The following is a 26,299-nucleotide window of genomic DNA, read 5'->3' as shown; positions in this document are numbered from 1 at the left end:
GATTTATAACAAGATTAAATCTAAACCCCTCTTTATGAGGGGTTAAAGAGAGTAGGGGTCCAGCATTGAGTTTTATTGTATAGATTTTTAAGGATTTTTTGGTCATGTAAAGAAGATGGAATAATGTATTTGCAGTAGATGAAACTCTAGTTGATTGATTCACGAGCCAGGAGACGTAGTGTTGATTTTTATGACAAATGCCGTTAATAAACTTGTGTTCTTCTTCTTCGGGTTCCTTTTTGTGTTATTTGTCTTTATACTCAATTGTTTGGGTTCAAAGCTCCTCTCAAGAAAATCTATTTGTAATACAATTTAGTCATAACATTCAAGGATAGTGAAAATACTCATAATTTTTGTTTAAAAATCATTTTGTGTAACTTTTTTCTTTTGAAAAATATATTGTGGGTGTCATAAAGAGTAGCTTGTATCAAAACTTCTCTTTGGCTTGTTTGATACCAAGTGACTGGGCCTGGATCTCAACCAGGTCCAAACTAGTAAGGAGCTGGTAGGGGCAATTGCCCCCACAAAACTTTGAGACACCCTTATATTTTTAACTAATTACATGCCCCATTTGTCCCTACTTTCTTACCTCTCACCCCATTTGCCCCCACACCCTCAGCTCCCTCCAATTCCCACCCCCCACCCCCTCCTCCCTTCATTTTTTTTGTCGACGACGTTGCCTCTTGACAAAACCTTCTCATATACTAATTGAAAATGACCTAAATATCCTTTTTTTTTTTCAATTTCTAATAAAAAAAACCTTTGAATTTCTCTCGAAAATTATTTATCTTCAAGTTCTTTAACTATACAACTAAGCATAGTTTGCCCCCACTACAAGAAAATCCTAACTCCGTCCTTGATCTCGACTGTGTTATTTGTATGAACACCCAGATGGACAAAACCATTTACCACCATTTGATTACTTAATCACATAGCCACACCCATCAAAGATTTCCCTGACTTGCACCGTCGTAATGTAACTATGCATAGTGATTTCTATCTTGGATATGTCATTCTATGTAACTTCACTCGTTGCACTAGAGTTCGCTCGTGTGTACGGCTCAAGTATCCTTAATAGTAAAGTTAAACAGACAATGTTGAAAAAGAGGGAAGGGAGAGGAGAGGGAAACCAATAAATTGAAGGCGCAGAAGAGGAAAGGTGGGTAATGTGGACCAACTCAAGTTCAATTGTAGCACGAAGGGATGTTTATCATCTACATTGTATTTTATTATATAAATAGATATTAACACAGATTTATTATTAGATTATAATATTGTAGAGGTTTATAACTCTATTACAATTACGTTTAATTGTCTTTATCTCCAACACTAACTTCAATTGTAATCATTTGTACATCATTGAGTTGGAACGCCGATTTGGTACCTGTCAAAGATTTTTCGATAATCAACTAAGATCTTATCACCTACAGAAAATTCAAAAGTCACCCCCATAAAGATTCCTTCTTACCTTTTGTCACCATAATCATCCAATTTCTCTTCATATTCTCTGAGTCCGACTTTGAAGGAACCCTCCTCTTTACAAGATACAGGACATTTTGAATTTATTTTATGCCCTGCATTTTTTTCAAAATTTGAAATACCTCCTTGGAAGTGCCATGTGTAAATACAAAGGGTGAGAATTCCTTCAAAATTTCGAAGCGAGCTCCCTGCTTCAAAGTATTTTTCATATTCTTTAAGTGATTCTTGGGATGTGGAAATATCATTTTTCACAATCTACTAAAAGATATATAGAAACTAAGGAATGTTGGTAAAATAAGAACTCCTCCCATTTTGACAAATGGAAACTTATAGGGCTTCTATAATTGAGGAGGAACACTATTCGACTAGATGATCGAGACTTGATTATCAAGATCACTCTTCAAAATCAATTTACTTTTTCTAATAATCTATAAAAATAACCATATATACTAATTTTTGCAGTTATGCAAAAACACATATCATTAAAATAATAATAATAATAATTAAAAAGATTTATTGTATAAAATTGAAAAAAAAAAAAAAAAATCGTGATAATCTGACTACCCCACGTAGAATGCTCAATCTACTCTCTTGGTGACAAGTTTGGGAACCATAGATCTCAATACCTTGGGAGGCAAAATATACTTCACATAAAAAGAAAAAAATATGTAAGTCTAGGAACCGTCCGCACATATCTACAGTCCCTAAACGTCATGAGAATAGATTGAGTGGGCAAGTGAGATAGACAGATTATCACGGAAAAAGAGTCGTGATAATTTGATTTACCCACGTGGCATACTCAATTGACACCCTTGACACCACATTTTCGAAAACCAATTGCTTCCCCGTAAAATGTTGATGTTGGGGTTGTGTATCTCGAGTGCTGATCTACTATTCTTGATAATATCAAGAGAGGGATGTCGATTGAGTACGCCACGTGGGTAAATCAGATTATCACGATTCAAAAGATAATTTAGTAAGAAAAGATTCTAAAAACCCAGTTCGTCAAATTGCTGATCGAACCGAGGATGGCTCGCCAACGCCACCATCAGTTTTGGTGCCTATGCAATCAAACGGCATCATAACGGACGTCAGTAAAGCCTTGGTAGTTGCCGTACCCTCTCCCTCTGCTCTCTTAGATGACCTAACGGAAGATGTTCTCGAGAAGAAGGGCGGCGTCTTCGAGAACATCCACCGGTCTGACTTCCCCTCCTGTTCCAACCGCCGGATCAGGTAGTTCCTCCCTCGACTGCTCCCATCGCCGTACCGATAAACTCTGCGCGTACTTCCACCGGAAACTGACCCATCTCCGGTAGGAAAAGTAACACAACTTGTTGTACGATTTTGTTTCCCACTCATGATCTGCTTTCTTACTTCTTCTGGCAACCTCAATGTGAATCTCTCGCAATTTTCCCCCGGTTGAACCAAAGAGTGTCCGGTCGAGTGAGATCTCGGAAATTTCCCCGATATTCGCAATCTAGCAGCCTTCGATCGCGCTTTACGGTTTTGGATTGGAGGCAAAGCGGGATTTATAACTTCAGGCTGTGAATCAACGATCTGATCTTCAACCACACTGATCACAACTTGATCTTCTTGCGCGTTTTCGATCGCTGATGGAGGATTCTCTACATCAGATTCGCTTTCGGGATCTGGAACCTTTATTGGATCAGATTCCAACGTCAGATTCGCACGGCAGACGGGGCACGTGATGTGAGAAGCCAACCAAGCATCGATACATTCAGGATGAAAGACATGATCGCATTTAGGGAGCAATCTTAGCGTTTCTTCATCTTCAAACTCACTAATACACACGGCGCATTCTAGCGCTCCCTTACCTATCTTAAGCCCTTTAACATCAGAGTAGATGAAAGTTGGGAAAGTCTGGATAAAGGCTGGATCGAGACCTAAACCCGCCCTTCGCGATCTTCCAACGCTAGGGTTTAGCTGACGAACGCTTCTGTCCGTCTGATACTCTCTGCAACATTGTGTGAAGTAGATAGAGAAGAAACCAATGAAGAAGAAGGCAGTTACGAGAACGATGATGATAATCGCCAACGAAGGGTTGAAGTTCCATAGGAGGTAGTCCTTAGGGTTTGGAGGTGGAGACGAACCATTGTTGAATTGTGCAGAGGTGTACGGTACTCCCACCAATAGAAGGAAGACGAAGTAGAAGGAAGTGATCTCATGGATCGTATGACTTTGATTCTTCTGGTTATTCTCTTTCGACATCTGTGATGTGGGGGGAAACGAAACCCTCCACGATTTTCGCTAGAGGAACAAGTCTTGGTTCCGAAGCAAGTCGAAGCGGCTGCCTATTTATATGTGGAGTGAGTCATCGCTTCTTCCTTGACTTTTGACTTAAGGATCTTATTGACTGCTGTGCGCCGTAGCTTTTTTTATTAAAATATTAGTTAATCCAACGGTTCTCAATGATCGAATAAAGTTTGTTGTAATGGTGGGCCCATGATGTTTTGAATCAGATACTTCTAGTATATAAGACTAATGTGAACTTTTTCAAGAAAAAAACAGATGTGAATCTCGAGGCTATTACAGCTGTAGCTGTATGGTCTAGAGGGCTCCTTCAAAGTCCACGTGTATACTAACTAACACAAATTTCGCAAGTCACGGGGGACAGAGCTAAAAAGCAAGAAGGAAGCACATGAAATGCATGCACGGGGCTGGGTTGGTTGGCTCATTAATATTAGTACTTGAATAAATTAGGAAAGAGTCGAGATTCGGTACTGTATCCATCCCTATAGATTGGAACGGTGTGTACGTGGCATTCTTTGATGAGAGTATAAATATATTGGGCTGCGTACATAATTGATTAGGAGCCCGAGGTTTTTTAAGCTCCAATTAATTAAGTGTGCCGTATAGACACCATTCGTACTGGATCCTAAGTCATTAGGAAATGAGCGCAAGGCGGTGCGGTGATCAATCCTACTAATGCCAAACATGCATTGTAGGTCTCGGTCTTTGGCAGAATTTTCTTAGTCCCGTACGTATGATTTCTTACCATTGGATCTAATGCTACTTCTGATCGTTGGCCATGGATTTCTTACTAGAGTTGATGGTGAAAATATTTCATTCTCTCTCTTTTGTTTATTGCATAAAATTAAATTAATTCTATGATGTATCCATTTTTTATATCTATTCATGAATTTTTTCTAATAAAAAAATAGCTTAATTAGTTTATCATTTTAATAGTTGGTGAATCTCTCAATATCTCCTTTATTTATTTATTTATTATACATAATTATTCTAGATGCAAAAACTTACACTACCTCGAAATCTACTCTTACGACTTTTGGTACGTTACCTTTGTTCTCTTATGTGTGCTTGCAACACAGTCTCTGACACCCAAGTCAGATTAAGTATAGTACAAAAAGAAGCAAAGTAAAAGTGTAAGGAAGAATAATTACAAAACTTATTTGAGTTTGCTCGTATACTTATAAAGTTAGGTCCTAGGATCTTTGAAGATCTCTTTGGATTTTGCTTACCAATTTCATCATGATTTGTTTTAAAAGTTAAAATTGATTTAGAATGTATCTAATTAAGATTCTGTCTCCATTTAACCCTTTCCTTTTGGGATCTTTCCCCATCTTTGCTCTTGTTGATTCGATCCCTAATTCAGTGGGATCTTAATTGATATTTCACTCTATGATCCTTGATTTTTCGATTTTTCTATCTAACTATCCAATCTATCCTTCCGAGGTATAATAGGTTTGTTCACTATTCGAGATATAAGAGATTTATTCTTCATTGAGCTATAAGAGATTAGTTCTTCCGAGTTATGTCATATCTCGGGCTCGATGTGTGTGAAGAAAGGTTTGTATCTTGAGGTGACACGTGTCGATTTATGGTATATCAACAAAAATAGTATTCACGAGTACGAAGATATTTTTATTCCATCAATCCAATGTATTTATAGTTGCTAAAATATAATTGAATAACTTAAGTAGCTAGGACAATTTTAAAAAAAATTCACATATTCTATAATTTTAACATAATGCCATCTGAAACTAAGTTTGTACGTTTTTTTGTGTGTGTGTGTGGTGCTTATTATCAGTTTTGATATTAGATTTTTCCATATGTGCTTTGTTAATCCTAACCCTCTTTGGAGTAATTTATGAAAATAACTCTCTTACCTTTCTCATATCTTATCTTATGTTGTTAAGACTCACATTTTGCACTTGAGCAACAAAATGGCCAAGAAAAGGACTAGTGAGATGTTCCATTTTTTCCTTCAAGCGAACAAAGAAGATGCCACTCAATTTAAGCCCCTACCAGTATCGACACCTTAGGCTCTTGGGAGTGAGAAGGAACAACAGAATCAAGAAGAGCAAGGTAAATCTCTATGGAAAGAGAAGATCGCACAGAAGGCTGATTATCTTCATGAAAAACCACTATAATGTGGTCTCATATATAGGTCAGCTTTCCTTAGGATTAGATTGGGAAAACATCTGGAACATGATCCATGAGAGGTATTTCGAGATCGTCTCCTATTTTCCTACTTGATCTTCAACGAGATCGAGTGCTTTCTCGATCGAGGTTCAGTACATCTGCCAGTCATATGGAAATCCGCTTGATTCTCCTAATCTATCACTACAAAAAAATTATCAAATAGGAACAGACGTCTAAAACGGCATTAAGCCGTTTTTATTTAAAAACGGTATTAAACCGTTTTACATTGTAAAACCGTTCTATTCGTAGTTTAAACGCCCCAGTCGCCGTTCCATTTGATTGGAACGAACGCTCCCTCTCGATCTCTCTCTCTCTTTCACAATCGCTCCCTCTTGATCTCTCCTCTCTCGATCGCTCTCTCAGTCGATCGCATCTCTCGATCTCATCTCTCTCTCTCTCTCTCTCTCTCTCTCTCTCTCTCTCAGTCGATCTCATCTCTCGATCTCTCTGTCTCGATCTCATCTCTCTCGATCTCTCTCTCTCAGTCGATCTCTCTCTCAGTTGATCTCATCTCTCGATCGAACTCTCTCTCTAGATCTCATCTCTCGGTCTCATTTCTCTCTCTCAGTCGATCTCATCTCTCGATCGACCTCTCAATCTCTTCCCTCTTTAATTCGTTGGCTTCATATCTCTCTCTCTCTCACAGTCGGAGAACTCGAAAACCCCCAAAATCTGAAACTTCTCCCTTTCTATCAGTCGGAGAAGAACTCCCCCAAAATCTGAAACATCTCTTTCGATCTCTCTTTGACAACATTTGGGATTATTCAAATTGAAAGGTATGTAATTCTATTATTTGATCTGAATTTTAATTTAATTTTTAAAGTGAAGTATATTTATTTTAATTCAGATTCTTCTTCGATCTGAATTTTATTTTAATTTTTGAAGAATTTCGTTATGTGTGGTTGGTACATTTTGATGCTTGTCAATATGATTCCAAGATGAGGGAATTGTGAGTTCTTTTGCATTGATTTGTTCTTCCTCCATTTTCTATTGAAGCATTGATTATGTTTGGATACTATATTTAATATTTATTTTTGTTCTTATGGATTTTGCAAGAGAACCTCTTAAGAGGCATTTATGCCATGGGTTTGCAGACTCACATTTGTCCATTTATGCTATGGGTTTGCAGACTCATGTATTACTTCTTTTTCAAGGTCTAACTCTTTCACGGTCCTCCATTCCGATTAGTCTCTCTTTCACTAAGGATCGAGTTGAAGCCACTTGAGGTATTTCTTATGTTCATAAACACTTTATATCCATGTAATACACTTCTGTATCCTACAATCACAAGCAAAAGATGTTTCTAAAAAACTATCTTTATATCCATGTAAATCGACACTCTTGCATTTGTTTCTACTTTTATGTACATGGATGCATGCAGATATTTATGCTGGTCTAATTTATGTGCAATATTGGATGAATATGTATGCTTTTGTTTGCATTATTTGTGTTGTATTTAAGTTAGATAAATATATGTTACATGTGGTGGTTCATGTTTTCATGCATGAATGTGTGTGCAAGGGTGGGTGGGTTGTAAGCTTTGTGAGTGATTTGTGCAAATATGTGGCTTCTTATGGATGTACTTAACTCTGTTAGCAAGTACTACTGCATATTGATTTAAATCTTGTCTTGAGCCAATGTCTTAGTCATGAGAAAAATCAACAGTCTTGAACAAGATATTCAATTTTCTTTCTAAATCCTTAAAACAATTGTTATGGTTTCAGATTATGGAGGCAAAAGTTCACCAATTGGATTTCGGACTCGAGCGCATTACATTGTCATTGAAGGAAATGACGGTAAACATTATCTGGTCCTTTTATAAACTATGATAGTTGTTAAAGATTATACTGTTCCTCTCTTTTATTTTCATGGCAGCCAGCTCTGTTGATTGAGGCCTTAGAGTCTGTGGTTGGCGACCGTAATTGTTTGGATGGGAGTCTTGAAATGGTGCAAACAGATGTAGAGGTTCTTGATTCCACACCTTTAATATGATCTTGTTTTATTTCCTTTGATATTTTTGATGTGATTTAGATGTTTTTAAGAGTTCCTTTTTCTTTTGTCTTCTTCCCCCCTCCCCCCTCCTTTTTCTTCACTATCGAAAATGCGGGGAAGGCAATCAGCTTGAAACTATGTGGTTTAATGTTCCATCTTAATTTCCCTTACATGACTGATAACTTTTCTTGATGTGCATTGTTATTTCAAGAATGTGGTCTTAATTTCTTCAATTTTCTATAGTTTTTTTATAGAAAAAAAAAATAGTCTTATTATTGATGGGATTTTCATCATCACAATGGCCTTTGTTATTCATGAACTATGGACATCTGCCCTTTATTGTCATTCATGAACTACAATGAATTGTCTCAAATCTGATTCATGGTTTGAGTTATTTCTAAAGGAGTACAACTAATTTATTTGTTTGTAAACATGTTACGCCTTTGTGTTGAAAAAATCTAGATTTTTAGGTCTAATGTCCAATGGAACCCTGTCCATGGCTCTGTTACTGCACAGTTCAATCACATTAATCTTTCCAACCAAAATATGGATGTTAAAGGACAACCTCTGGTACTCGAAAAAGTTAGAGAGTACTCTACCTGATTTCTTTATTGAAGGTGTCAAGTTGGTGAGACAGGAGATGTAGATTAGTACCTTGATTAGGGAATAAACAATAAATATAAATCCCATCAATGACTTTAGTTTATTATGAATAAGGACACTAAACAACCAATAATCTAACTTGAGATCTGATAGTAAATTAATAATCTAATGCACAATTATATGAGATCTAATGTGAACATGCTTCGATCAAAATCCAAACAGATTATATAAAAAATATCTCAACAACATTGAGTTCTATGTTTTACAAAAAATGCTCATTGTGTTGATGGATGAACATCACAGTTTCAGTGTATTTGAATATGCTTCTCCAACTGGCATTTCTGGCCTGTGGAATATATTGATAATGATCGAATAGGTGTTGGTTGGAGTAGGAAATTTACTTTTACAAAGGTACTTTCTTATAATCCAGCATATAAAACAATAGTATTTTGGTTTTACCTTGATGCTGGGACACATGTCACCATCCATAACTAAATATTGATCTCACATATTTATATGATGTATGTTGTCATCCTATCCTATGCTGATGTAATAGAAACAGTGGTGTGTGTGTGTGTGTTGCTAATCTGATTATTCACCCTTAACATCAATCTTGGTTAAGATTAAGGGTGCAAGTGAGAGAACAGATTTACTTCATTTTTGTCAATATTGTAGTATCAAATATTCCTCCCAGACGGGTTGATCTGTGATGAATGGGCAGCTTGCCACTGTGCTAGTAAGAATAAGTTTTAAAAAAAATGCAGATGGAGATGTACGCACCTTATCACAACTTACTAAGAGTTTAATGATATTTCTTCAGGATTCTTCAAGACTTATTGATGAAACTTTTATTCTCATGGCAGATGGAGATAAGTCGGTACTTGAAACAGCATGCACGCATAATAGCAGGGAAGTCTCAGCTTTTTATAAATTCTTATGCGAAAGCACTTGAGGTAGGATTCAAAGCAATCGACGACGAGGGAATGCTGATGTATCAGAGGCCCTTCATGAAGGGGAAGCTCTACATCCACTTCACAATTTCCTCTTTAAACAAAATACAGGGGAAGTCATTTAGCCAAAACAATACACTGTTGGTTTTAGTTATTCTGAATATGACTATGTGACTTGGTGAACAGACCTTAGGTTAAGGAGACTGGTAGGTTATGTTTCAAAGAAAGAAACCTAATATGTTCCTTTAATTATTATTTCTATAATTGTTTTTCAAAACAAAGTGTACCATCTTACCTAATCTAGGTCTAAGTCAATATGTGATGCAGTTAGAAAATATGGGGGGTTTAGGCAATTTGATTTAGGATTGGGTTAAGGATTTGGGTATGATATGTTTTGTATTTATCAATATGATTGTTAGAGGCTTGGGATGGGATCAATGGGTGTTAAACCATTTTACTTTTTAAAGCCAACCTCGAGTGTTTTGCAATAAGAAAGCCTTTATATGTGGCTTGCAACAAGCCATTAATATGTTGTTTTGCTTTCATTTAATTTTTTTGAAAATATTTTCACTTATAATTGTCCATAGAAAAGAGAAAAAAGATAGCAGGAACCTATATTGCATCAAATCCAACTGTAGGATGTTTCACTTTTTGAAACCTAAGATGCATTTTATTATGGGGAACGTGGTTGCCAAGGATTATGGGGAAGGTCACATGTAATAGGTGCTTTCCTTTCTATTTTGACGAAAATATTTTTATGGTTAACATCTGATATGTAAAGTAGAGTAGGGCTCAAGCCTTAGCAGGTTTTCCTATACTATTTAGAAAAAATTAGATTTAGAATCAAGAAGCTGTAAACAGGTAGAAAACATCTGTAGAAAATAACCTTTCTCTTTTGCTATGCTTTGGCTCTACTTGATCTGCTGCAAACATTTTCCTGGAAATATTTCTGCCATTTTTAGTTACTTAGTCATGCCAAAAATTTACAAACAAGGAAAATGCTTGCATGGTGGCCCATACTTTCAGTTGTCTGCATTCCTGTTTGGTGTCATCTACTACAGGCTAGATATACTGCCTTATGCCTTTCTACTAGCGTTGCCAATTTCATGTTTGTAGACAATTCAATGATAAATATTAATTTTTGGGTGATCAAATGCACTTTTTGGTTAAGCTATCTAGTTTTAGTAAATACCATTGTAGCATATTTTACAGTATTTTGAGACTGATTTTGGTTTTATAATGTTATTAGTTATTCTAAGGTTAGTAGGAAACTACTGTGGAATTATATATATTTTTTTTCTATTTTTGAAAGTTTTAGTGTTTCGGGAAAAGCATTGCAGCAGCTTTCAAAATCAGAATTGAGTATGATTGGAATCATTTTTTGTTTTCCCTTATCCTTGTGGATTCAAGGTTATTTTTTGGGTGGAAGACTGATTTTCTCCCTTTCACACACAACCTCTATATCCAATTTGATCATCGTTCGGATATTGTGGTGGTGTTTGAGGTAAGGAGGGAAGAAACTAGAGGGAGAACAGGAGAAGTAGAATTCTAGTTCAAAAGGGCAAAGATGCTCTTCTAACCCTTACCCATGGCCAGGGTAAAGGTCAGGATGTGCATGATGTTGGAAAATTGGAATGCGTTCTCCTTGTAGAAATCTGTCGTGAGTGTTAGCATGCATCATCTGAGGTGGATGTCAGGACATGCTCTAATACTTGTTGTAACGGTTTGTCTATTAAAGCTTGTGCCCTACTAGGTGTCCCCTTGCTTTGGTGCTTGTTTCACCACAAGGATACTCTGCATGGAAGCTTTGGCGAGGGCTTCTTCTCATTGCTTTGAAACCTTTTTTTTCCCAATTTCTGCAAATTGAAGTTATGTTTGCATATGTTTCCCCTGGTTTTCATTTCGTTTTTTATGATGTATTTCAGATGAGCATGAAATAATTCTTTGTAAAACAATAGCTATTTATTGTGTTCCATAGATAGTGAAATAATTGATTAGATAACTATCTGCATCATCTTTGAGAGTGGAAGCTTATCTGCATCATCTTTGGTTGATCAGGAGCACTTGTTTCAAACACTCTTTTGAAGGTGCGGAAGCTCATCGTGAGAGTATGCAATGTGGTGACACGAAAGAATTCTTTTATTAGTAGTTGCGGGCATTATGGAGATCTTAAAGAAGATAGGGAGGGATGGCATTGCTTCCTTGTAAGCACTTGTGCTTGTGTAATGATTGTGAATGGTTTACCGAAGCATTGTAATTTTGAATTTGTAAATCATGACTCATTGCAACTCTTTTTGTGTATTAATTAATGTGATAGAGAGCCTCAATGTTCTCTATTTGGATCTATTTTAACCGTGGGTAATAGGCAAGTAGCAAAAAAAAAAAAAAATTTATATATATATATAAAATAATTTTAGATATCAATTTATAACAATTTTAGATATCGGTTTATAATTGATGTCTAAAGTCTCAGACGTAGGACATCAGTTCTATAAAATCCGATGTCTCAAATCTTTTTGGGTTATTGTGTGTTATTATATAGGAAGGGTTTTAAGCCGTTCCAAATTCCGAGATCTGGAACGGTTTTTAACCGTTCCAAATCATGAAATATAGAACGGCTTCCAGCCGTTTAACCTCATTAACGACGCCCCGATTAAAGACGGTCTGCAAACCGTTTCATAGTGGCTTAGGAACGGTAATAAACCGTTCCTAATTTCCATATTTGTTGTAGTGTATGATCAGCCTTCATGTCGGTATTCAAGTCCCATTCCTGATGTACCTACTAATGAAGTTCCTTCTAATATATCTACTGTAGGTTCAATCCCCGATCATTCTATCTTTAGTGGGGGGATGAGTAATCTTACTCCACATTATAGGATTGCATTCTCATTAGCGAGTTACTTACTCCTAGGGATATAAAATTGGCCCAACCTTCACAAGCCAAATGGAGGATGATGAATAGAAGATTGGTACTTATTTTCTGTCTTTCTTGGAAATTGATCAATCCGAACCGGGACAAGGAGTTTAGTTGGTTGCCGACAAGCCCCATTCCATTAGGGCCCCTTCGGATATAGATGAAAGACTTCATGGGTTTTATCACTACTATTGATTTGATCTTTAGCCAAAGGATAGGGAAATCAAAATGGAGGATCAGAAAGAATATCCAAAAGAAAGCAAAGTTAAGAATATTAGGAAGCAATAGAACCATTTACGTAACCTAGCAAGATGAGGAGATAAAGGTCGAACGATATTCATTTGTTACTGTTATGTTTCCTTGCTTATCAGAGAGGGGCCCCTAAAAGAGCGGGGCTTATTGAAAAAGGGGGAGTGATGGTGGTTCTGAAAGGGGTAAGGTTTGAAGGAATTTTGCCCGCATCCAATCCCCAATTCTTGTTCACCTCGGATGATCGTGTTGGGTGAATTGTAACCTCATACAATCATGTCAGGTGAGCAACAACCGCTTCATCACAGTACTGATTTATGGGTTAAGGGGTCACACTTTGACCAAGTATCCTACAAAGGGACTCCCGAAAGCCACACTATCTTTTCTTCTTCTTTTTCCTAGGCAAGTAAGGGTAAATAGTCAACAGAGGGAAGATGGGTTTAACTGTTTTTGAACCCTAGTCATTGGAACAACACTACACATGTCTCACCAACTTAGTTGGCAATTTCAGATATTCTTTAGCATTCAACTTCTTGTATAATAAATCTTTATGTTCCTTAGGTTTGCTTTACTTACCACACTTTTTTATTTCATTTTTCTATATATTTATAATTTTCAAAAAGAAAATTCTATTTCAATTATTTATTGAGCTTCTATTGCTAAACCCACTTTTGCTGACACCACCTCAAGATGTGTGCTAATTCTTTGGTGATTTACATATGAATTAGAGTGATATTAGCAAAAGTTGGTGTGACAATAGAATTTCTCAATATTTATCGTGGCTTGAAAGGAAAATGCTGAAGTAACATTGAAATTGACATCGTTGCAGACATTGCTGACATGGATGCATCTATAGAACCATAGATGTTTTTCATCAAGATACAGGTGAGAAGCATTTATGGTTATGTGACACCAATGTCCCAGATGATGTCAATTTCAATGTTATTCCAGCATGACTCACCTTTTAATTGATCTTTTTCTCTAATGATTTTTTCATAAGCTTTGCAAGGAAGTTCTTATTTTTTCACTCTTATCTATTTTGGTAAATATCTAAAAACCCTCGTGGGGTAATCTAACAATCTTTTCATATATTGATTGTATAGGGGAAAATGTGAAGTTATTATCAATTATAAGGTATCCTTCCTAGTCCCATGATCACGGAATGGCCACGATCTTCCCATCACAGAGAACGCAAAATTGGATACGCATTGAGGTCTGTGATGATGGGCATTTCCTTGACCAATATGGTGCTCGAGAGCTCTAGTCTGGATTTTTGTTATGAGCCACAAAAACTAATTCCTCATCGATTTTTGGCACATATCGAATCTCCCCCACTATTTGTAAATTAAAGTTTTTGCTGACCTGCTTGTTTCTTTCATCACCATCATCTTCGAATATATTTGCATGATTTTGTAGGCTAACTCCACATTTCTCACTAACCTTTTCCACCTTGATATCTGTTTGAAATCTTTGTACCCATCCATGAAAATTTTAGATTAACAATCACTCAATGGCTCTTATCTCCTCCAAAGTTATAGTACCAATTGTGAGAATCAAGATTGATTCATCAGCATTGGAATGCCACTCCACTACCAAGAATGCATTAGAATGCCAATGATAAGTTTTTGGTGTTGGAATTTAGAGGGTTGAATTTGAAAACCCTTTAATATTCAATTAGTTTTAACCATATGGTAAATCAATCTATTAACCATAAGATAATTCAATCCCATGTTTGCTTTATGGCTTATGTTATTTTACTTTATTGCTTTAAGTTTAATTGATAATTTTATTTTTGTCTTAAATAATTTTAGTCCTTCATTGACTAGGAGAAGAATTGATTTGCAATTCTTAAATAATTGTGCTTCTAATAGCTTTAAAGTGGATAGAAGTAGTGAGTGGGTTCACGCGCTCACACGGGACCCAAGAGAAAAATCCAAAGTTTCAATTGGAACGTTTTTAATTCAGTTTTGAACCAGTGTGTATATTCTGAATCAACCCTGTGTCTGTTCGGAATCAGTACATTTGAATAGGTTTGTGACTGTTCTAAACAGTCACTTTCTCTTTATTTATATCCAATGTTTAGTTGATTTAAAAACATTTGATTTCTCTACTATTTTATTTTTCGATTACTAGTACATCTTTATTCTTCGTTGTGAGAGCACACAACATCATCAAGTTCGAAGTTACGTTCTAATTTAAAGTACCCTTTTGGATACGTGGGTTGTTGAATCCTACAGAACGAACGCCTACAGACTGTGGTACCGTAATAGAGGCAAATTTCGTTTCAGGACAATGCTTTATGCACGCCTCAACCATTTTTTAGGTAATATTTTTTTTATTTATATTCAATTTGAAAATCAGGATTTGTTCTAACTTCTTCTCTCTCTACCCATAAGAAATCAATACTTAAGTAATAACATTTGGTTCATCCCTCAACCACCTATTTTACTCAAACCCAAAATTACAAGGAAACCAACTCCCACTAGGATTTCAAAAATCACGCGTGGGGTTGATTATTCGATAGTTAATCAACAATCCTCAATTTCAATTCCTACTTTGATCTGATCTCCTAATTCAAGACAATAACCAGCATTTAAGAGTATATACAACAAATTCATAAGAGAAGAAGATTCACATTGTACACCAAGACGAAAGCAGCAAAAAAAAAATTGAATTTTTATAAATGTTTAATATCAAGAATGAATATTGAACATGAGCCTCGATGTCTTTTGACATTGTTCGAATACTCTTACAAATTTTGAAATTATTGGGTATGACAGTTGATGTATGAAAAATAAAAGACATGCTCCACAATCCCTTTTCTTTTATGGGTCTGCTAGATAACTTACGATCAATTACAATATCCGATGCAAATAAAAACAGCCACACGCCATTGCAAGCGATACGACATTACTTGGAATTTGCTTGTTTGGTGAATCACCTGCTTCAATATATTCAAATGTAACTTCAGACACCCATACCCACACAAAGATAGATAGACAGACAGAAAAACAGGTAAATGGTGAGCTTAGACTTTTACCAAATTGGAGGTAATTGTTTATGACGTTCCACTTAAAATCCCAGTGCTTCCTATCGTTCTTGAGCGTCCAGTATGCCCATCCAAATGAAGCTGCATTATAAACCTCCAACTGAGCCCTCCCAAAGTCTTGATAATCAAGCTGAGATCCATTTGAAAAGTTCCACTCATTTACCCACTCTCCTGAATCCAGTCCATTTTGTTAAAAAAAAAAGAAAAAAACCTTAATGCAAACATGGTTATTCATGGAGAATTTCCATCAAAAGTAAATTTTGTTCTTTTTTTTTTTCAAACGGGAATCTAGCCTTACCGATAAAGACAAGTGGACCATTTGCATTATTTAGGGCTTGTAGTTGAGCTTGCCTGTCCTTGTATATGAACTGGATATTATCCACAGCGCTAAAGTTAACAAAGAAATTATCAAAGAGGTTGTAGTAATGCAAATCTACCACGAGGTTTGAGAAGCCGATGTTAGCTTGATAAAGCTCCATTGGATCAGCATTGCCAATTCTCTGGCAGATAATTACATAGGCCGTCGATGAGTAGTTTCGCACAATTTGGTAACCCTTTGAGTAGTATGAAACTAAGACATCCAAAGGAACTGAAGAGGCCGAGGGCTCATTCAATAGTTCAATCCCCAATAAGGCTGGATGCTTTGCATACCTGAAAATGAATGAAGTCATGTTCTGTGTAAGCTTGAGTTTAGCACTATATTAGATGAACAACAGCAAACTTGAGAAATTAAACATAAAGGGGAGTTAGTGTCAATTGGTTGAATCCATTAACAAAGATGGCAGAAGGAATTGAGGACAAGAATGCAAAAGCCAAAAAATGGCATATAATATAAGGCATCAAAATGATTGATTTAAGATAGCCATAGATACTAGAATTTTTAAGGGCACCCGCAACATGAATAAAATCTTCTTGCAATTACAAACCAAACAAATTTTCAGTTTTCCTACCTAAAATATTATATCCTAATTTCTGTCTAAATTGCAGAGTAAATGGGCTTCTAAATGCGGTATTTTGTTAGCAAATTTATACTCTCCTCCATTTTAGCCAAGGCTTGGTACTTCAAAGTGGTGGAGCAGTGGTTGAGTCTAGGTTAGGAACTAAGTGGCAAGATTTCATGTGTGTGTGCAGCATATTGTACCTTGAAGCCAGGAAATCGATGACATCAAGGCTTTGTGAGATGTAATTCGGAAATTTCGGCCATTCCACGGAACCATCTTTGCTCGCACTGTGCTCCATCCCATTTTGGGAGCCAGGAGCCGCATGGAGGTCAATTATGCACTTTATGCTGTAGGCCCTGCACAAGATTGAGACTAAGAGTCAAGCACTCCCTAAACAAAATCGAACATGAATGTCAGAAACTTCATAACTATGACAAAGGAAAGGTGGAAAAAAAAGACCTACTGTGCCCATGAGAAAGCATTGTCAAGAGCTGCCAATGTTCCTCCAATGAAAGGAGCCGGCGGATTAGGATCATAGGCAATCCACCACCCAACAGGTATCCTGACAGTGTTTATGCCATGTCGGGCCAGAAAATTGAAATCTTCTGCTGTGATAAAGCTGCTTCTGTGTCTCTGCAGTTTTGAAAAGCAAGCACACCAATAAACTTAACTTGATGGACGAATTTGTTTCTTACAACAATGTATTAAGGATTCTTCTTTTTTTTTACTTTTTTTTGGATGGGTAAGCTGGACTTGAACCCACCACCTCAAAGTTGCCTTGCCATGTGTCAAACCAACTGAGATACGGATCTAAGCCCAATGTGTTAAGGATTATTTCCTCTTCAGAAACAATAGTAGTAAGATCCTCCAATCCCAACCATGTCCCTCCTCCCCAAGGTGAACCATCACAATATGGGTAATAGGAACCATGTCATGTATGGGTCACCAGAATCCAATACTACATTACAAATGTAAAAAAAAAAAAAAAAAATGCATTGGGCTATATCAGTTATAATTAACCATGTCCTGCTATCCAGAAATTTTGGGGTCAGGGATATGCAACACCTATACTCATAGGACCCATACCCAACATTTGTACTTTCACCAGGATAACGGGTCAGTGAAGCCATACTTTTCAGAGAGAAGAATATGGATAGGGAAAGATATATCAATTATAGTGAGTCACGAAGAATATAAATCAATGGGTTCTGGAAGTTACCTTGAGAACTTCTTTTGCTTTAACATGCCCATACCCATTAGCAAGCTGGTAATCTCCATGCAAGTTATTTTCAATATTCATTTCAAATGTGGCCGCATTATCATCCCATCCTGGCCTCCCTCGATAGTCTGATGTGAGCTGGTTTGAAGATAGAGCCTACGCAAATGAAACACATGGCTATCACATTTATTATTTAAGATTTAAATAAAACCTTGAAGTTGTCACTAAATTTAGAAGTAATTCTAGGTATGTCTGGTAAACCTCAACGGCATAGTGGTGACTGTCCCACCATTCATTGGGTCCAACATATGAGATAGCCAGCGGGACTACACCAACAGTTGACACGGACTAATGGTCCAAATCATATAATATATCATGTTAATTTGAATGATGAGAAATAGTCTAGAAGAAGTCAAAATGGTTGGATGGCTAAAATCATCCAATTGGGTTCTGATTAAGGTGAACTAATGTCGAACCCATTCAATGGTTGTAGGTTACACCACTATGCGCATTACTATTCCACCTAAATCTATGTTTAAATTGCTGAGAAAATCTTACCTGAAGATAGGTACCAGTTGAAAGCTTAATGTGAACTCTACCATTGTTACTCCTTTCAATATGAAATGTTTCTCTAACAGATGGTGATTCTGCAGTCGCCGAGACAGGGCCACCTTCACCATCACACGACAGAAACTGGCCTCCAACGGACCGTAACTGAAATAGCGTTTCAGATACTCTCCATAACTGCTACACCAGAAACTAGCTGTATAAACAATCTCCATACATACACTTTAAAAAATAAAAACACTGTTCACCAATATACTAGGATACATTAACTAAACTATATATATAATACTCAAGCCAAAAACATGATGTTTAGAGCATCAATATTATTGTTACAACATATTTACTCAGACATCTAAACCTTTCAGAGTCTTGTAAAGGCTTTAATAAACAAGAACGAGTGTCAATAACTATCATAGGTAAGTTCCTCAAACAGCAACCCATGGCATCCTAAAAATATTGGGTCTCACCCAATAATGCGAAACTGAAATCCATTGACTGTCCTTCCCTCATTTGCCTTGGCTGGAGACATTGAACAGGTCTCCAAGCATGCTATAGATCAGAATCTCATATAGATGAATGGAGACCTTTATTTATTTATTTATTGGTGCTTTATCTAATTAGATATAAAAAGAAGATAGTAGCCACGAGTTTCACTTGCATCAACTACACAGTAATTACTAGAAGTTTCAACTACTTTGCAGTTCTCCTATGCCAAGAGATATCCTCATGACTAATACTTAAGCAAGTCCACATCACATTCCTTGCTTCACAAATGAATTTAAATTCTTAGTCTCATACTCAACCAAGTCATGGTGAAACCTCAGAATACAAATGTCTCATAACTTAAAATTGTAACCACCAATTTCAACTGAGTCATACTTGTATCAGTTAAGAGATTGTAGTTCCCAATCCAACATAAATCAAACCCAAATCAAGAAATCTCAAATCATAATTTGGACTCTATAATGACCCTTTTAACCTTCTAATGTTTGATCAACTTTTACAAGCAATAGGAATAACCCCAGGGCGTCCCACCTCCTAAAGTTTCAATATCACTTCAATGCCATGTACTCGAATATCTCAAAAGTGGGGAAACTTAATGAGAAAGATATGTTGATTGAAATGTGTGTTTACTACCAGAATTTCCCACAAAATATATAAACATCTCAATACTCTATACCATTAAATAAAGACAGGATGAACAATGTGAAAGGTAATTTTAAATACATTAGTATAACAGTCAACAAACAAATGAAGGTTCCAACATATAATTGAAGAATTTAGTTAAGCATCTCTCTTACCCTAAAGGTTTCCCATGAGGAAGGAACGTCTCTGTCTACGCTTACTCCTTGACCTCCCCCATTCTCCGCGCACACGTACTTCTGCAACGTCACCGACTTGAACTGCACCTGTGTTCCATCCTACATTTCAATTCACACAAATGGGTAAACCAAAAACAATTAAAAGAAAAGAAGACATGCAAAGACAGAGACCCGCTTACAAGCATATCTCCATTGGGAATGCCATCAAACAGAGAAGGTTTAATCCATCCTTCAACAACCAACCATCCCCCCAAGTTCACACCTCTAACTTTATTGCCTCCATTCAACCCCTCCACTAAATTGAAGAATTTAAAGAAATAATCTAAAAAAAATTGATTTTTCTTCCTCAAAACAAAAAACCCAATTCTCAAAATGAAGGAAAGAATAAGAAGAGATATGGGTTTTGAAGATTACCCGAGTCTGCTATGGAAAAGAGGAGCCAAGAACAGATTAGAAATGCAAGTACCCATTTACAGGAAACAATTTCCATGTGAAAATGCTGAATTCAGTTGTCACCACCAACACAAACTTGTTCATCAATTTAAATTTGAAATCAACTGGAATTAAAGGAAACCCAATAAGAGGGACTAATCTAAACTTCCCATCCTTCACAATCACAACCCCACTCCTTCGAAGAATCGTAGTATTCGTTTCTTATCGGATTATATATACCAAAAGGGAACTTAGTAACAAAGCATTAACTTTTTAAGTTAGCTTTCTTTATTGCATTATTAATGGATCCAAATCATGAAAAAGGTCTAGACTAGAGTACAAATTTGATGGATCCCTTCGTTGGGAAGCCCTTGTTAGCAATCTCCCGATTGGCGAAAAATTCACGAAATTTTCATATTTTAAAATGAAAGTATTGTTCTCCGGATTATTGAATTATTCTGAATAATTCTATAATTTTAATTTAAAAAAGAATAAAATGTAATTTTACGAATGTTTATAAATATCTGTTAAACAAATAACAAAGCAATGAAATAATTATCTCAATGCCCTCATTATCATCATCATCATTATCATATTACTGAATTTTTTATCTTTTATTTTTAAACTTTTGAAATGAGACGATGTATAAAATATATGTCGCATATTTTTCATTTATCAAATTTTAGACTAGATTTTTGCTATCTAAAATCAAATAGAATTCGAATTTTTCACATATCAAACTTTTACAGTTTTCCAAATTGCTTACAAGGGATGAGACACAAAACCTCAATTTCACTCACTAAAATGCCATGCAAGCCACACTTTCTTTTCTTACTGATATAAAAGAAACTTTTGCAATTTTTCAATCGGCCTACACAATAAAAGTCTGTTAGATTTGTGATTAAAAATAAATTATATATGAATAAATGTTCAAAAAATATTGAAACGGACAACTAAATGATCCGAAATCCATTTCATGGGGGCCTTAGAGGACTTACCTGAGAGAGTGAGAGATCACAAGTTGACACACAATTACACAAGGGGCATCCATTGGGACCTATTTTGAAGAGGCCTTTCAGATATATGAACAAATGAAGCCTCACAAGGTACAACTCATTGGCCCATTTTTCCGTTTGGCTTCATTTCGTCTACCAGAAACACCGAAGTAATTATTTAATATGATTGTATCCCGTCGTCAAAAGTAAAACTAAAAATCAAGTTGATTTTGTGTGTAAATTTCGTCAATAAAGGACAAAAGTTTGATGGGCCCAGCTTACATCGTAAAGTTTGTGTGTTGTTCATCAAATTTGGATTTTATAGCAAACCCCATTAAAAAGCAAATAAAAAGTGATGAATATATAAAAGAAAAAGAAATGGTGACGTGTAACGGACATGGACTACTGAGGTGAAACACCCCCCCCCCCCAAAAAAAAAAAAACAACATATATATCAAATGCTACGTGTCACAATTTTACTGGTCAACGGAACTTTAGGATATCTAGCACATCTTATATCGCCCATACTAAATGCTAGAATGATTGGCAACTTCTGGACTAAGACTGTTATAATATTGGAAAAGTATTCATATATTAACCAAGCAGGGTAGATGAAAACTAAATATGCTTGAATAGAAATGGTCATCAATGTTTTTTATTTTTTTTCTTTTATGATGACAGGGTGTCCGGAGTCTGGACCAATGACCTGACAAGAAACGGGGCAAGACCGGGATAAATTTCATGAGTGGGTTTGAACTCAAGACCTCATCCTTTCTAGAAGGTTACTTTGCCTCACTATGGCCAACGCTAATTGATTTATGTTTAGGGTTCCACATGGAATATTAGATCTTTATTGAAGTATTGATAAAACATCTTTATTCTTTATCACGGTTTTTTTCGATGAAACAAAAGGAATTGTTTGGATAAATTGTTGGGAGGTAGCCTTGATTGGAAAGATGAGAAAGGTAAAGGAAAAAAAATGTAGTGGGCTTTACTTCCTATGAAAGAAGGTCCGATACTTCCTCCACCTTTACTTCCCAATTTTTCATCATTAACTCTTTAGTGTGGATCCACTCCCTATTTTTTAAATGCAAATCCTTGCTCAACTTTTAAGTCTTCTTCAAATCAAATGAAAGAGTCTTGCTAGAGTGACACGAAGTAGAGCTATGTTGTGCAAAGAACCATCGATTTTCCTCAAATATCTAACTATCAAATCTCAAGGAAAAACATCAATGATTTTCTGTCCACCACAGTGCTACTGCAGGTATTGTTTCAAATCATTCTAACCTTTTTTTTTCTTTTTTTCTTGTTCTTGTTTTTTGGAAAGTGAGGTATTTCGGACCTCTTAGATTACCCAACTACTAGGGCATGAGCGATACCCTCCCCCACCCACCCAACATGCATTGGGTAATTTCAGAAATAAATCTCCCGGGGTCCTAAGGGGTGATGCAAACTCAAGACCTCTGCTTCCAACGACATATTAAATGAAATGTCAAATCTTTTCATCCATTTGAACTCTTAGAAATAAATTTCAAGTGTTTATTTCTCAGGAAACATATTAAATGATTAACTGCACAATACTTAATGAGACGTGGACATCATATTCAAATCTAGATCCAAAAGAAACTTGAGAATTAAAGCACTTTTGAGAAAGGATTTAGGCATCTAGTAGACCACTTGACTCCATCTCCATGTTGACTCCCTCCCCATATGCCAAGCCACTTACCATATTTGGATTGAAATTCTATCTTTCTGTTTGTAAAAGGATGTATATTCTTCGTAACAGAGTTGTCCAATGATTTGAACATATAAAAGAGGAAAAAAAAATATATTTTCTAGCAAAAAAGTATGTCATAACCAAGGTATTAAATTTCGATTTCGACCAATATTTCGGTCAACTCGAAGATGGAAATACTTCAACCTGTGTGAAAATAATTACGAATCCATGGAAATATTGTGAAAATGATAGAAATGTTAAATAATTTCTTTTTTTTTTTTTTTATAACTTCATAAGATGATAAATCATAAATGAGAGGTAGAGGTAAATAAAATTTTATAAAAGATTTTTTATTACAAGTTGAAGATGAGGGCATTTATGTTATTTCATACTAATCTATTAGAGAAGGTCCAAGTCAAGAGAGTATCTCAAATATTTAATAAAAGGTGGAGGGCACATTCTTAATAATTTTAAGAAATTTATTTTAACAAATGAGGTAGAAAACATCCACATGTTCTTAAAAGATAAAAGTGGGCACATGACCACTTACTTTAAGAGCATCTACCAACTCTCCATGTGGCATGCTTTTGATCCTATAAAACATAATACCTAACACCACAGATTTTTTACTCTAGGCTTTTGTTCTTTTACCTAATAATACTCAAGGCAACAAATTTTTACTCTAGAAATCTATTCTTCTTCAGTGTTTCTTGATTTCAGGGAATGATGGCAACCTTTTCACATTCCTAAAAATATTTGCATTTTCGTACTATTTTATATTATTATCGTCAAAATTTATTGTTGGCCAAAATTTTGGTTGAAGTAAATAGTAGTTTCTAGGGGTACAACTTGGTTCGAGTTGATTCGATTTAGAGTAAAATCAGAATTGAATTGACTAAGATCGATTATATTATATGAGAACCAGAACGGAATTGAATTGATCTAGAACCGAACCAACCCAAACCGACCTTAATTCGGTTTGGTTTGATGGGTTGTCAAAAAAGATAAAACATTCGAATTCTACACAAAATTGATCCCCAATTCTTCGATTCAAAGTTTGAATTTCAAACCCTATAATCACTAAAGATCAACACAATATAAAGAATGAATAAAAAATAAAAAATAAAAAAAGAGAAAAAAACCCAAACTCAAACCTGTCACAGATCGTATATCACTGGCCGCAGGTTGCAAATCGAAGGTTGCAACCACAGTGAGAGAGAGAGAGAGATGTGCCGATGGCAGTCGATGACAGCCGCAGGTTGCAAGTCGTACCGTCGCAACTGCAGAGACAACGAGAGAGAGAGAGAGAGAGATGATTGTAGCCGGTGGCAGCACAAGTTGTAGTTGCAACCGCAAGTGCGAAGATGAGAAACGAGAGACAAAGAGGGTTTGTATTTAAAAAAAAATTTACATTTTTATTTTTATATATAGTATCGATTTTCAGGTTGGTTCAGTTATTTATCAATCCTGAATCAAAAATCGAATCGAACTCATCGGTTCTTATTTTCTTTAATTCGAAATCGAATCACATTTAATTAAAATCGTTCAACCCAATTTGAAATTCATAGATTGATTCGATTTTTGGTTTGAACCGAATTAAGTTGCACTCCTAATAACATATTTCGATCAAATATACGAACATATGTTGATTTTTAATATAACGGTCATAACCCTACAAATTGCATTTAAGTTTTCCACATACTCCCCGTACGCCCACCTCCTCTACAGCATAAGATGCACTTTACCTAAAGTCAACCTTTATGCTAAGAACAATTGATTACCTCACATTGTTTGGTGAGCTGGAGTCATTACATGCGGACAAAAAGGTCAAGAGAAATATTCCAATTTCTATAATCTTCTCAATTTCTTCAATATTAGAGAGTAAAAAATTATGATTGTTCAATATGAGCTCAATTAACCTTAAAAAGGGAGATTTTATTTGACAATTTATCAATATTAGATATACCAACACTTTCAAAATATAAAAAGTCGCGGAAGAGATGAGGGTAATTGTAAATAAATTCTTTAATGGAAGTAACTAGGTGAGATTTTTATTTTTATTTTTTATTTTGTTTTTAAAAAAGTCTTTTGTTGATTTTTATTTATTGGGGTCTTTAATTCCTTTCCAATGGTACCATATTTATAAAAGATAATTGATATACATTCTCTTCGTTTTGTTACCATAAAGAAAAATTATTGACATTATTGGTTAATTATAATTTGCAACCTTAGAATACAATAATGGCTCACCTACTTTGTAATAAGATTTTATAAGCTTTACAAATTATAGTTAAAATGAACCATCTCTTTCGAACCCACATTATCTTGTCATATGGTATAGGCTTTGGAATCAGTTCTCACCATCCTTTCCACTTTCTTAATTCTTTTAGAACTTTTGACCTATTATCAGTGGGGTCCTAAATAGTTCGTATGGTACATGATCAAACCATCTCATTCCACTCTCACTTGTATTACAACCTATGAGATTCACTCTCATAGAAGCTCCCTAGGATGCACTCTCAAGTCTCAACCATGAAAATTGAATATCAGCTCCACTATAGCCCTAAGTTTTGAGCAAAACAAGGTACATTTGACCTATTTTTCGTACAATTTGCAAAACAAGGTACACATGACCTAACTTTTGTACAATTTGTCAACCTTCTAATATAGAATTTGAAGCATTAGCTGGTATTTTTTATAGCCCATTTGGTTGGAATTGGAGAACATTAGTAGAGCCCAACTCATCAGGATGATCAGCCAGAGAAAAATTTAAATATCTACTCGGCTGGGTTGGCCTGGTTCGGGCATAATGTATATCATCGTGTATAGGCGACAAAGTAGTTAAGCACAAAATATAAATAAACAAGAGAATGTTTCACATAATACAATGCATTCAAAGAATATTTCGAAGGAGGAAAAGTTGAACAAGGAACCAATCTCCATGGATATCCACATACACCCTATCCTATTTAAGTTACCATCATCGCCATGAAAAGTTCGTTGGTTTCATCTTTGGGACCTATCGACGAGGACAAGCAAAGCAAAGCTACTGGTAAGTAATTAAATGGTGAAGGTAGATTTTCAACTGAAGTCGTGGTGTCAACACTCACGGACTTTATGTTATACAAATGGCCTTATGCATTAAGTAACAAAAGTAATATATTCCAATCATAAAACAAAGTTAATAATGAGATCCCAAAAACATTCAGAAAATCAAAGTTATGGGGCACTTGATCGATACTACATAAAGGTTATATGCAACACATGGATTTCTTAGAGGGTATCATCTGAATAAAGAGAAATTAAATGTGTAGGAAATTGCCAGGCACACTTTGATCTGTTTATTTGGCAATAAATGTTTCAAACAAAATCAGCAAAAAAAATAAAATATTACAAAGTTTAACTC

At 35.7% G+C, this 26,299-nt stretch overlaps 3 protein-coding genes across 23 annotated transcripts; 1 reads left to right on the top strand and 2 right to left on the bottom strand.

The window, feature by feature from the left end:
• Window positions 1–1,092: 1,092 nt before the first annotated feature.
• On the bottom strand, window positions 1,093–3,708 carry LOC147406862 (E3 ubiquitin-protein ligase ATL6-like). 2 transcript variants are annotated; one of them, XM_086435172.1, is made up of 3 exons: window positions 2,598–3,708; window positions 1,469–1,667; window positions 1,093–1,384 (listed from the first exon to the last, which is right to left on the bottom strand). In XM_086435172.1, exons 1-3 carry the CDS (start codon window positions 3,706–3,708, stop codon window positions 1,357–1,359), a joined length of 1,338 nt encoding a protein of 445 aa, XP_086291298.1. In that variant the 3' UTR covers window positions 1,093–1,356. The 2 variants fall into 2 exon arrangements, with proteins under 2 accessions (XP_086291298.1, XP_086291299.1); XM_086435173.1 differs by having other exon boundaries at window positions 1,100–1,384; window positions 1,469–1,574.
• Window positions 3,666–11,834, top strand: LOC147406861 (uncharacterized). Of its 12 annotated transcripts, none has more exons than XM_086435183.1 (6): window positions 3,818–6,719; window positions 6,829–6,892; window positions 7,098–7,169; window positions 7,668–7,739; window positions 7,819–7,908; window positions 9,402–11,834. In XM_086435183.1, exons 4-6 carry the CDS (start codon window positions 7,671–7,673, stop codon window positions 9,660–9,662), a joined length of 420 nt encoding a protein of 139 aa, XP_086291309.1. In that variant the 5' UTR covers window positions 3,818–6,719; window positions 6,829–6,892; window positions 7,098–7,169; window positions 7,668–7,670; the 3' UTR covers window positions 9,663–11,834. The 12 variants fall into 12 exon arrangements, 11 of the variants coding, with proteins under 11 accessions (XP_086291302.1, XP_086291308.1, XP_086291301.1 ...); XM_086435179.1 differs by having other exon boundaries at window positions 7,073–7,169; XM_086435182.1 differs by lacking the exons at window positions 3,818–6,719; window positions 6,829–6,892 and adding an exon at window positions 3,669–3,806.
• A 3,474-nt stretch (window positions 11,835–15,308) lies between these two features.
• On the bottom strand, window positions 15,309–21,326 carry LOC147406860 (putative glucan 1,3-beta-glucosidase A). 9 transcript variants are annotated; one of them, XM_086435163.1, is made up of 11 exons: window positions 21,180–21,326; window positions 20,164–21,052; window positions 19,929–20,044; window positions 19,729–19,848; window positions 18,419–18,604; window positions 17,861–18,016; window positions 17,105–17,274; window positions 16,842–16,997; window positions 15,999–16,351; window positions 15,692–15,871; window positions 15,309–15,595 (listed from the first exon to the last, which is right to left on the bottom strand). In XM_086435163.1, exons 2-11 carry the CDS (start codon window positions 20,237–20,239, stop codon window positions 15,507–15,509), a joined length of 1,602 nt encoding a protein of 533 aa, XP_086291289.1. In that variant the 5' UTR covers window positions 20,240–21,052; window positions 21,180–21,326; the 3' UTR covers window positions 15,309–15,506. The 9 variants fall into 9 exon arrangements, with proteins under 9 accessions (XP_086291289.1, XP_086291292.1, XP_086291291.1 ...); XM_086435166.1 differs by lacking the exon at window positions 21,180–21,326 and having other exon boundaries at window positions 15,999–16,056; window positions 16,138–16,351; window positions 20,164–21,169; XM_086435165.1 differs by lacking the exon at window positions 21,180–21,326 and having other exon boundaries at window positions 19,729–19,836; window positions 20,164–21,169.
• Window positions 21,327–26,299: the final 4,973 nt, after the last annotated feature.

This window comes from Akebia trifoliata, chromosome 3 (genome assembly GCF_017979445.1).
Source record: "Akebia trifoliata isolate Shusen 1 chromosome 3, ASM1797944v1, whole genome shotgun sequence".
NCBI classification, from domain to species: Eukaryota; Viridiplantae; Streptophyta; class Magnoliopsida; order Ranunculales; family Lardizabalaceae; genus Akebia; species Akebia trifoliata.
This window is presented reverse-complemented; position numbering and strand designations above follow the sequence as displayed.

Excerpts from the sequence above, each read along its gene's own strand:
- LOC147406861 (XM_086435175.1), top strand. The coding sequence starts at position 3,714 with ATGTGGGGGGAAACGAAACCCTCCACGATTTTCGCTAGAGGAACAAGT. Across the intron at positions 7,740-7,818 it reads TGTCATTGAAGGAAATGACG|CCAGCTCTGTTGATTGAGGC; the intron begins GTAAACATTATC and ends TTTTCATGGCAG. Across the intron at positions 7,909-9,401 it reads TGGTGCAAACAGATGTAGAG|ATGGAGATAAGTCGGTACTT; the intron begins GTTCTTGATTCC and ends TTCTCATGGCAG.
- LOC147406860 (XM_086435163.1), bottom strand. The coding sequence starts at position 20,239 with ATGGAAATTGTTTCCTGTAAATGGGTACTTGCATTTCTAATCTGTTCT. Across the intron at positions 17,275-17,860 it reads AAGCAAAAGAAGTTCTCAAG|AGACACAGAAGCAGCTTTAT; the intron begins GTAACTTCCAGA and ends TCAAAACTGCAG. Across the intron at positions 16,998-17,104 it reads AATGCTTTCTCATGGGCACA|GGCCTACAGCATAAAGTGCA; the intron begins GTAGGTCTTTTT and ends AATCTTGTGCAG.
- LOC147406862 (XM_086435172.1), bottom strand. The coding sequence starts at position 3,708 with ATGTCGAAAGAGAATAACCAGAAGAATCAAAGTCATACGATCCATGAG. Across the intron at positions 1,668-2,597 it reads TAAGAGAGCAGAGGGAGAGG|GGAGCTCGCTTCGAAATTTT; the intron begins GTACGGCAACTA and ends ACTTTGAAGCAG. Across the intron at positions 1,385-1,468 it reads GATGATTATGGTGACAAAAG|GTACCAAATCGGCGTTCCAA; the intron begins GTAAGAAGGAAT and ends AATCTTTGACAG.